The sequence below is a fragment of the Lynx canadensis genome, chromosome A1 (assembly GCF_007474595.2).
Source record: "Lynx canadensis isolate LIC74 chromosome A1, mLynCan4.pri.v2, whole genome shotgun sequence".
NCBI classification, from domain to species: domain Eukaryota; kingdom Metazoa; phylum Chordata; class Mammalia; order Carnivora; family Felidae; genus Lynx; species Lynx canadensis.
Genome location: NC_044303.2, coordinates 196,357,067 through 196,368,514, shown reverse-complemented (window position 1 = coordinate 196,368,514; position 11,448 = coordinate 196,357,067). Strand labels below are relative to the sequence as shown.

Here is an 11,448-nt window from a genome sequence, read left to right as displayed (position 1 = left end):
CAGACCTAGCCTTTAGTAAGACCATGGTCACTGGGTCTTGATTTTTGAACTCCTGAAACAAGAGCGTTGGTTTGGATGAGCTGCAAGACCATTTCCAGCTCAATCCACATGTGTCCTGTACCTTCAGGCAGTTTGTTTGACCGCTTGGACCCTTGGTTTCCTCATTAGAGTAAGGGTGATCACCCTTGCCCTCCTCCCGAGGGATTACCCATTATTCTCAGCAAAGCTGGGGCACAGTAAACATCAGGGCGTTCCAGATAGCCAGCAGTTCCCACACCGCTGTCCAACAGCTGGAAATGTGGCGGTGGCAGTTCTCAAATAGCGGCTCTCTGCTCGGGTTAGAAGGGCAACTGCCTTCCGGCCAGTCACTTCAGATATTTCCCTGTGGCCCCAAAGAGCGAGGTTGGAGCTTCCCAGTCTGGAGCTTCTGAGAAGGGTTCGCTCTGAACGGAAAATGCAGGGCTGGAGGCAGGAGGCCGGGTGAAGAGCAAGGGGCGGAGCTGGGGAGAGGCTGAGAGAGAAGCCCCGTGGCAGAAGGGGGAAGAAGGAAGACAGTGGGAGAAGACACGGGCGGGGGTCCAAGAGCACCAGATGGGGCAGGACTGCAGGGTTCCAGTTCTGCCCGCCGCAGAAACGCTAAGTGCCCTTGGGACAGTTGTCTGTGAGAGGGAGAGGGAGGTGAGACTTTCCGAGGGCCCCTTCCACACTTAGAACATCACCACCATCCTCCTTTTCTCCCATTTTGAGACAGCAGTGGTTTGGGCTTCTGCTTTCTCTTTCCTTTTAGTTTTAATTTAGTCCCCCACCACTTCTCTCCATTGAACTTTGGCCACAGAAGCAATCTCCGGTGTCATTTAACAGCGTATTTTGGAGTAAGCTGGGTGACAGGGACACTCAAATGTCCGCTCTCAAGGATTAGGAGGCAACAGTCTTAAGTTTTGATATCTTTAGTATCCACCACATATGGCACAGCATACAGGAGGCATTCCAGAAGTGTAAGCTGCAAGAGTGAATGAATGAACGAAAGAACGAATGAATGAAGTGCAGGGATTCTGAATAGTGGCTGCTGCCTCCTCTGCCACAGCTCCAAGGGAAAAAAAAATGTGATTTGCTCTGCAGGCACCTGTCCAACTAGCCTTCCAACTGGCCACCCTTCCCTCACACGGTTGGTTTTTCTCAAGTGTGTGGCTAGATGCATACCTTCCCTCTAAGAACCTCCAAAGGCTCCCCTGTGGTGTAACATAAAATCCTGACATTCCCCCATAGTTGGGTGCACACTCCCATTTCTAATGCCGTCTGCCTCATCCCACAAGCCCTAAGGGTCTCCCTCCTACTAGAGACCAATCCCAGAATGCAACCCACCTTAACTGAAAAGCAAGTGAAAATTGCACCTTGAGGAACTACAACAGGCTTGTACATTGCGAGTGATCAGTTTCAGCTATCCTCATTCCTGGTTTCTGGGAATTCGAGACTTTCCTGGCCTCTCTGCTTGTGTGTTCCCCTTGGCCTCAGAGGGCCTCCCCCTTCTATTCCCTCCGATTCCATCACTCGTTCCTTGCCACTCCCAGAACTGTTCTTCCCTCGGCACATGTTTTTAAGGTGCTTTCATGTTTGTTTTTGGGTGCCTCTGTGATCTGCAGTTGACTTGATAGCAGAATCAGAAAACATCTTGGGATCCACTTACCAGCCTCCTACAACGGGGCCTGGCTCTGGGCAGGTGGTGCCCGACAGCTGACTCCGGGCAAGGCAGGCCCCTGCCGAGTACTTCCCTGCATTACCTCATTTCCTCCTCAAAGGCTAAGAGATGGGTGGAACTGGACGCCCTGTTCTCTAGATGAGGAAACTGAGGCTCAGAAATGCGATGCTCACGGTCAGTTAGCGGCAAGGGCCTGACTCCACAGCTTTTAACTACTTTGTTAATTTGTCTTTTGATAATAGTTGCAGTAAGTTGGGTAAATACCCAAAAAAGCTCTCAGCTGACTCTCCTGGGATGTGGGTTCCCAGCCTGGTGGAGGGAAGAAAGTGGAGGACAGAACAAGATAAACCATCTTGCTTTCAGCCTCATTATGGCAGAGATGAAGATAGGACTCTTTCAAACCACTGGGTCCAGGGGCGCCTGGGTGGCTGAGTCAGTTAAGCGTCCGACTTTGGCTCAGGTCATGATCTCATGGTTTGTGGGTTCGAGCCCCAAGTTGGGCTCTGTGCTGACAGCTCAGAGCCGGGAGCCTGCTTTGGATTCTGTGTCTCCCAATCTGCCCCTCCCCTGCTCACGCTCTGTCTCTCTCTCTCAAAAACAAATAAACATTTAAAAAAATTTAAAAAAAAATTGTTGGATCCAACCCCTCACTGTACAAACGTAGAAACTGAGGCCCAGTAAGGGCAGTGGCGGGCCCAAGGTCACTCAAGTTTCCCAAACCCCGTGCTCCCTGCACAGCTACTATAGCAGACACACTTGATTTGTCAAAGTAGGTCAGGCCAGTCAGGATAGGGAGCAGGGCCCCCCAGTCAGCAGGCGCCCTCGCACCTCTGTCACCGTCACCAGACAACTTCAGACCCAAGTCTCAGAGCAGAAACACATCCGATGGAAGGGAGACGGAGAAGCTGCTGCTTATCAGTGATCTTCACAAAGTAGAAACTTTCCGCGGGCCTCCCCAGATCACGATCACATCTGGTGCCCCTGAAGAGCTCAAAAGAGGAAGTTTTGGTTTGGTTGTAATGAATGAAGAATGCACAGAGACACGTCCAGGCAGCAGAGGGAGGAGGGAGTATCTGAGACCTGGTGGGGACTGAGGCAGCCTTTCCAGGCTAGATGTTAGCTCAGACTCTCACTCGGATTCCCAGTCAAGAGCATGAGGGTAGAACTTACTCCTGGGTGGGTGAATACCTCAGGCTGTCACAAGGACAATCCAGCGGCAGGTCTAGGTCAAAAACACAGACCCCGTGGGAAATATGTTTATGTGTCTGTATGTCTGTTTCTAGTTAGAGAGGAAAGTGGAAAGGGAATGACTTGGGGGCACATCTTACACTGTCAATGTTAGAGAAAGCCAACATCCTTTCATCCAACTCTCCTACTTTGTAGATAAGAGAGTAGAGACTCAGGCAGGGACAGAGGTTGGCCTGAAGCTAGAATGCATACACGTGGCAGATGCAAATTTGAACCCAGGTAGCCAGACTCCCGGTTCCATCTCTCTGGATGGGGGCAAGTGGTGAAACAGTGGGGGGACTGGCAATTGGCTGGAAGGCATTGACCCGACCCTTCTCTCCCCCAGGACACTTAATCGGCACCTGCCACCACACGCTGCCATTCAAAGCACACGCTTCACTCATTTCACAGACAGAGGCTCAGTATGTTTTTGGATTTGACAAAGCCCAAAGCAGGGCAAGGGCTGCCGTAAGGGATGGAAGCTGGGAAGGGCTGAAGAGGAAGATGGGGAGTGGAGGTGGACGGGATTTGTGGCTACGGCTCTTCAGTTGCTCACATGTGAGCAGAAGTGACCGTGCTGGGCCTTCAGTGGCCTGTGGGAGTGGGAGCCTTTCCTAAACCCCAGCTGAAGACAAAAGCCCACCCCTGACCCCCTCCCCCCACCCCTGTCCCTTCCTTAGTCTCTGGAGCTGGAGCAGTTAGGCTCGGTCATGGCGGCTGGTGCTGCTGACCATTTCTCGGCACAGGTGCCGGCCAAAGCTGGTCGCCCTAGTCCTCGCCTCCACAGATAGCCAGCAGGGCCTTCAGGAAGTCTCCAGAGGTGTCACCCTGGCAGGAGCAGAGGAAGAGCAATGAGTTAAAACAATCCTGATGGCCTCAATGCCCCTTCCTCCCAGCTGTTGTCAGCCTAATGTCTCCCAAACACACAAATGTGACTATGTCCCTTCTGTGGCTCCCCACTACCCTCAGGAAAATGTCCAAGCTCTCAGCCTGGCCTCAAGGCCTTTTGTGGTCTGACCCCCATGAAGCTTGGTGGCTTCACCCCCCTCCCCCACTTCTGGGACCATCTAGGTTCATCTTCCTACTTTAATGCTTACCACTCCTGTGTCCAGCATGCCCTCTGCACCACTCCCAAATCCTGCCTGGCCTCTGATGCCCCTTCTTCTGTGAAGTGTTCCTGCCCTCTGTTCTTCCCTTCCTCCTCCCACAGCCATTAACACATGCGCAAATGAGATTCCTTATTTGAACAGACACTGTGGAGCACTTACTGAGTACCAGGCCCTTGCAGGAATTTATGTGAATGTCATTGTGTTTTTGACACATAATATCTGGCCTCCAGCAGAACTGTGGGAGGCCAGACTCTCCCTCTTTTTAGAGTGGCTCCTGTCATTTTTATTTTTATGATATATGCTTTTTTTCCCTTTTTTTGGTAAACTCATCATTATATCAAATCATCATCATTTTAAAAAACCATCATTATAAATAACGATGTAAGTCAAAGGAAAGATGATACAATAAAAATCTCCCATTCCTGACTTCTCTTTCCCCAAATCAAGAGAGAGCTACGATTACTGTTGTCTTGTGTGGGTTCCCAGCAACAATCTGAGCATATGCTAATATGTATATGTGTAGAATGTCCCTTTTCTACACAAATGGACACATAGCACTCACACTATTCTGGGCATACTTTTTTTGGCTTAGAGGAGATCCGAAATCAGCAGATAGAGCCTCAAGCTTTTTCATGGTTGTATCGTGCTCTATCATATAGGTGTACCATACTTTCTTTAACCAGCTCTGTACAGAGGACTTCCAATATTTTGGTACATAAATATTCTCTTACACATCTTTGGGAACATGTGTAGCTAGGTCTATAGGATCAATTCCCACATACAGAAGCAGCAAGTCCAAAGTGTATGCATTTAACATTTTGAAAACTGCCAGACTACTCTTCAAAGATGTGCTAACAATGTACATCCTCCCCACCAAATCTGTGTGAAGCTGCTATAACATTTCCCAGTCTTGTCGGCCAAGCCCAGTATCAAACTTTAAGATCTTGGCCAACCTCGAAGCCAAAAAAATGGGCTCTGTAAGTGAAAAGTCAGATACAAAAGATCTCACATCACATGGTTCTATTTCTATGAAATAGCCAGAAAAGGCAAATCTATAGAGACACAAAGTTGCTTGGCGGGCAGGGGTGGGAATAAGTAAGAAGGTACAAGGGATCTTAGTGGGGTGACGGAAATGTTCTAAAACTGGATTGTGGCGATGGTGCACAACTCATTAAGTTTGTTAAAAAAAATACTGGGTCACCTAGGTGGCTCCATTGGTTGAGAGTCTAACTTTGGCTCAGGTCACAATCTTACAGTCTGTGAGTTGGAGCCCCGCAGTGGGCTTTCTGCTGCCGGCACAGAGCCTGCTTTGGATCCTCTGTCCCCCTCTCTCTCTATGTCTCCCCTGCTCACGATCTCTCTCTCTCTCAAAAATAAATAAACATTTAAAACAGGTGCACTTTATGGTCTATAAATAATATTTCAATAAAGTCATCTTCAAAAAACAAAATAGGCTATTTTATCTGGAAATCTTCCTTATAAACCTTCGAGCCATCTGGAATTTATTTTGGTATACACGATGAAGTAGGTCTTTCATTTATCAATGTCCTGACTGGGAACTCCTTGAGAAAAAGACTATGGGAAGAGAAAGGACTTGTACTCTCATGGTCAGGGATCTGACACTCACGCCCCCTGCCCCACTGACCTCTAACCCCTCCCCCTTACTTCAATGGCTTGGTGGAGAGACTTGTCGTATTTCTCGATGAACTCCCGCCGGATGTTGAGCAGGTCAATCTCACTCCGGGAGATCATGATCCTGGTGAGGGTCTTCTCATCTGTGCCAGCACCCTGGTGGAGCCAGGTGAGAAGGAGACACAGGGCAGGAGAAGAAACAGGGTCAGGTCAGACAAGAGCTCATGGGTGTCTGTCTGCCTGTCTCTCTTTTCCCTCCAAACCAGGCTGGGGTATTCCGCCTCTGTCTTCCACAAGTAGTCCTGACCCTGCTTCCCTTGTGCCTGGGACTGGCCAGACAGGCAAAACCAACCTGTATGAACTGAATAGTATGCCCCCCAAATTCAGATCCACCTGGAATCTCACAATGTGACCTAATTTGGAAATAGGGTCTTTGCACATATAATGAGTTGAGGTCATATTGGATTAGGGCAGGATTAGATCCAACAGCTCGAGTCCTTGTAAGAGAGGACACATGGACATACACACAGAGAAGGCCATGTGAAGATAAGGCAGAGTCTGACGGAGGCATCCAGAAGCCAGGAAACACCAGGATTCCTGGCAACCACCAGGCGCTAGGAGAGGCGCATGGGAGAGTTTTCCCCTCAGAGCACCTAGAAGGAACCTAACACCCTCATTTTTCACTGCTGGCCTCTTGAACCACAAAAAAATAAAATCTCTGTTGTCAATTTGTGGTGATTTGATAAAGGAGCCCTGGGAAATTAACAGGGGGCCCGTGCAGCAGGCACATGACATGGGATGTGTGGGCAGCCACGGCCCACTTCTGCCCCCACGCAGCTCAGGAACACCAACTTGGGGGTCAAAGCTGGACGTGGTGAGCGCTCAATAAATGGCCATGATGTTTGGGGACTGTAGGCCGAGAGGGGTCTCAGGCTCATTCCCACCAAACAGCCTGCCCAGGCTCTGTGAGCAGCCAAGGGCAGTCCCTTTGCTGGGCTGAGAAGGTGGCCAGAGTGGCTGGGGTTTTCAGGAAGCCGGAGCTAGTCCCAGAGCCCAGCACTTGCTACTTCTGTGATCATTCATCATAGGAGGTGACACTGTGTCACCTACTGGAACGTGAGTTCCAAGAGGGCAGAGATTGAGCCTTACTCAGCCCTATGTCCCCAGAGCAAGTTTCTCAACCTTGGCCTTTGGGGCCGTGTCATTCTCCATTGCGGGATCTGTCCTGTGCATTACAGGCTACTGAGCGGCATCCCCGCTCCCATCCCATCAGAGGACAGCAACACTCCCCAGGTTGCGTCTGAACATTGCCAAATGTTCCCCTGGGGACAAAAATCACCCCTACTTGAGAGCTACTATCGTGGAGCCAGACATGAGGCAGATGCTGGTAAATACCAAGTGGGGGGACACAGTTGCCACGAGTCCTGACCCGGGGAACTGCACACACCCATGTTTGCGGGTGAGTACAAGGGCAGGAAGGGAAAGGAACAAACACGCAAGTTTACCTTCATGGATTTGTACAGTTTGTCGGCAAAGAAGAGAGGCTTGTTCTTGACACTTTGAACTGGTAGGAAGAGGAGAGAGACGCAGGAAACTTGGTCAGAGGTGGCGTGCCCAGACTATGGGCCCCGGCTGTATCTGCCCACCTCCTCTCCCCCCCGCCTGGGCCTGCAGGGCATTGCCAACCCTGGGCTCGTCCTCAGGGCCTGACACCTTCCCTCCCCCTTCCCGAAGCCCCTCCTCCCGCTCATCCTAGACCTGGCTCTCACTGGGGTGCAGCTCAATCCTGCTGAGGTGCCTGCAGCTAACCAAGGTGAGTGGAGGACACAAAGGGAAGAAACCCTCAGAAGCCCAAGGCACAGGACCTCCAACTTCTAAGTGCATCAGAATCACTGGAGAGCTTGTTGAAAACTTGGGTTCTAGGCTCCACCCTTACAGACTCATTCAAGAAATATTTTGAGTGGCGATTCTCAAAGGATGGTTCCTGGACAGCTACAGCAGCAGCATCTGGGAACTTGGTGGAAATGCAAATTCTCACGGCCCTCCCCAGATGGGCTGAGAACGCCACTCTGAAGGGAGGTAACCCACTTTGCCCGGGACATTCGGGGTTTTAGTGCAAATCAGAATGGTTGGCTTCCCTACTCTGGTGCAGCCCACTGTTTGAGAACTACTGATTTGGAGGAATATTATGCCAGAGAATGGGTGTCTATTGGCCTAACTGTGAATCCCAGGGGCTGACTCTTGCCCCAGAGCCCACACCCTCTAGCCTCACTGGCAGCCCCTGCCCCCCACCCGTCACCACCCCAGATAACGTCTGCCTGGCTCTGCCGGTCCCTGCCCTTTCTCAAGGCCCAGGGGGTCTCCAGCCCTCAGCAGCTGCTGGATTTCAAGGCCCCAGAGCCCACACAAGGGTGTCTCAGGCAGCTCAGGGAGAGGGAATCAGACCCTAGTGCCAGAAAGCCAGAACGACTCTGGATATAAAGGTATCTCTGGGAGGAGGGCAGGGGGCAAGGGGCTGGAGTTGCATACCCCAAGGGCATGGTCACCCAAGATGTGGCCATGCACTGGCTCAGGAACCCAGGGGAAAGATCGCATTGTACACTAACCTTCCCAACTCCTCATGTATAGTATGCGTGTGCACACCCTAGTCTTGCAGGACACTGTGCCCCTACCCGATGTTGCCATGCCTCCCCCCGCCCCCCATTACGTCCCCAGGGAAAGCTGTTCCGTCATCCTGCCCTGCAGCCTGGAACAAATCCTCACGCTACCCCACCAACCACACACTGGCAGGACCCCCGCAGCAGCAGGGGTTATTTTCCAGTAATAGTAGCTTAGGAAGTTGCCATGGCCACACTTGTCCAGGGAATCTGGCCACGTTCCCAGTGTCCCCAGAGCCTCCCCAGGACGTCCATCCCCTTCCTTTGGTCCCCAATAGTTACCAATGGCCACAAACACGTCCCTGACATCCCCTGACATCTCCTTCTTGATGGTGTGCTCCACGTCGTAGTTGGTCATCTTGACAAACTCCTGGAAGACTGGCCCCAAGAGAAGAGAGTGGGTGAACTTCAGTTCAGAGGGAGGGGAGAGATCACCCTTCCTCTCCCCCCCAGGCCATGCCCCAGGAAAGGGGGAAGGGGCAGCAGGTATGGCCACAGCCCAGGCCTAAGTGCACTCACTGGGCAGGACTCACTGAGCCTCCTTGGGCTCAGAGCCAAATCTGTGTCACGTCAGACACGGCTCCAGAGCCTGAGACCAGTTCTACCCAGGCTGGGATAGCAAAAGGAGCTTGGGTCCTAGCAAAGGTCTGCCCTGAGCTCACTGAATGACCTTGGGTAATTCCCCTTCCCCCTTCTAGGCCTCCCTTTCCTCCTGTGTCAAGTTGGGATAGAGATTAATGTAAGTAATCATCATGATGACCCTGAGGAAGTTACTAAGTGCCAGGCATCGCCCAAAGGGCTTTTCACGCATTATATTTTTCGTATCCTGACAACAATCGTGTAACCGTGTAAAATCACAACTTATAGATGAGGGAGTTAAGGCACAGATATTCACTACCTCGCCCAAGGTCACACAGCTGGTAAGTGGGAGATTCAAATCGAGGCAATCTGGCTCCCAAGTCCATTCTTTTAGCCACTAAGCTAGAGCACCTTGAGTGCCAGGCAAATGCACGTTAAAAGAAAAATGTCTTAGTGGACAGGGTGCTTCACTGAGCACCTAATGTCAGGGCCACCATGTACTGGTGTGCCCTGTGCATGTGACAGCCTGGGGCTCAAAGAGGTGCAGGCGGTCCTTGTGCCATTAGCACCCCTCATTGCCTTGTTCCCGGCAGACATCAGCAAAGGTTCATGACACTGAACCTTCGAATCTTCAACACAATATTCTAGGCAGCCACTATCAATCTACTGAAGTGGCCTTGGAGGCGGAAGCCACCTGCCATCCCTTATCTCAGGCATCCCACCTGCTTCCCTAAGGAGGTGAAGGGGGTTGGTCCGGGGCTGAACGTTAGTGGTAGAGCCAGGACTTGACTCGGCACCAGCTACAATATTCTGGGGTAAGGAGTGGGCAACCGGCTCCTCTTGTCAGAGAGAATGGGGAGCTTCCCATCAGATCTGGGGAGCTTCCTGCTACATTGGGAAGGGAAGGGACTGACACCTCACCTCTCCGGAGATGCTGATAGCTACGTGTGCACAGGATCGTCATGAAACGTGTCTCCAGGGAAGTTTTGTCTCCACTGGGTGTGTCTGCTATCTCCTGCAGAGCCCAGGTGGGGGCAAGGAGTTGGGAGGGAAGACACCAGAAGGCCTTGGTTATTCACTTTCATGTCTTTGCCTAGGCTGAGGGCAACTACCTAAGGAGGCTGACATTGGCCCCTTCTTCCTTCCTCAGCCTCCACGTTCCCCACCGCCAGTTCCCAGGAACCCTCCGGACTGACACAGAGGGGCTTAGCACCAGGCATTTCCACTCTGGCCTCAGGACCTCGAGACTGGGACCCAGGGGAGGGCAAATAGGTACCGGGCACGGGGACTCAGAGTTCTTCTGTCCTTAAGCCCTTCTGAAAGCCCCTCTGGGAAAGTGTGTCTGTCCATGTGCAAAGAAAACAGCCTAGCCAGTGTTTAGCCAAGTGCGGTAAATGGACACATGTATTTTGACACACCACATATACATGCTTCCACAATAGTATTCCAGCCAGCCACTAGTTCCATTTGTATTGACATTAAATTTCCCTTTAAGAGTTCATCTCAGATTTCAAAAGGGCCCCTTTAAAGAAAACTACCCACGGCTGATGGCGTGTGGCACAACTCATGTGGCAGGCGAGCGGCTGAAATGCGGGAAACACTTGCCTGGCCCATTTTTTACCCAGTGGGGTTCTTAAGAGGCCCTGAAGGGGGGAGAGAGAACCTGGGGGCAGCCCCAACCACTGCCTGACTGGCCGCTTGGCCCTTCCAGAGGCACAGTCACTCAGCCTTCGCTCAGAGAAGCCATGAAAATCCCCGCGAAGAACAGGACACTCACCAAGATCTCAGCAGCCACCTGAGAGCAGGGAGGAGAGAGAGGAGGGAGAGAGGGAAGGCTTGAGTCAGAGGAGGCTGGGAGAGGGTGGCTCAGGGGCTCTGGGGCCCTGGGGGCAGGGGCAGGGCAGAGGGAAAACACCTTTCCCTGATCTTTGGGCCAGAGCCCACAAGGGGGAGAGGACTGGGAGTTAACTCTGAAGTATTCACCTGAGGGGTCGGGGCAGACACAGAACGGGGCACTCTACCTGGCACCCCCAGCCACCTAGGGCAACTCCAGCCCTCAGCTCGCCTGTCTCCACAGAGCCGCCCAGAAGTTAGAGGAAGAGAAGTGCTGAATTCCCCACACCCTTTACCACAAGGGGGTCTGAGACCTGTCATTTCACCCCCTCAAGTTACAGCAGGAGAGACAGGAAAGCTGAGGTCAGGAAGGGAGGGGACTTGTGGGAGAAGGGCACAAAGCCAAAATCAGGTGGGACGATGCCAGCTGTCCAGTCATTTTACAAGGGTGACTTTTAATCACTGTGCTACGCTGAGTCATTAGGGCACTATTTTGTTAGGCAAGCAGCAGCGCCCTGGAGTGCCTGGGAACAAAATACAGCCAGCCCTGTATTCCCTAGACTGGGTTTTGCCCTTGCCTGTTTCCCTGAAACTCTGCCAACCACTTTTTTCTATTGGGCAAACCAAAACCATCCTCTTTATAAACTTCACAATAGCCTTCACTCTTTCCGGTATATAAATGGGCAACGTCTTTCAGAATTTTAAATGCACCTGC

The 11,448-nt window shown here is 51.8% G+C and overlaps 1 protein-coding gene across 2 annotated transcripts in view; it reads right to left on the bottom strand.

Moving 5' to 3' along the window:
- Positions 1–931: 931 nt before the first annotated feature.
- ANXA6 (annexin A6) overlaps positions 932–11,448 on the bottom strand; it is a 51,272-nt gene continuing 40,755 nt past the window's right edge. The window contains exons 21-26 of one of the 2 annotated variants that reach the window (XM_030329017.1): positions 10,678–10,695; positions 9,822–9,915; positions 8,604–8,699; positions 7,170–7,228; positions 5,698–5,820; positions 3,300–3,751 (exon numbers count right to left, since the gene is read on the bottom strand). In XM_030329017.1, coding sequence (XP_030184877.1) covers positions 3,692–3,751; positions 5,698–5,820; positions 7,170–7,228; positions 8,604–8,699; positions 9,822–9,915; positions 10,678–10,695 — 450 coding nt within the window. In that variant the 3' untranslated portion in view covers positions 3,300–3,691. Of the gene's footprint in view, positions 3,752–5,697; positions 5,821–7,169; positions 7,229–8,603; positions 8,700–9,821; positions 9,916–10,677; positions 10,696–11,448 lie in introns of both variants that reach the window. The other variant, XM_030329026.2, reaches the window with a different exon arrangement.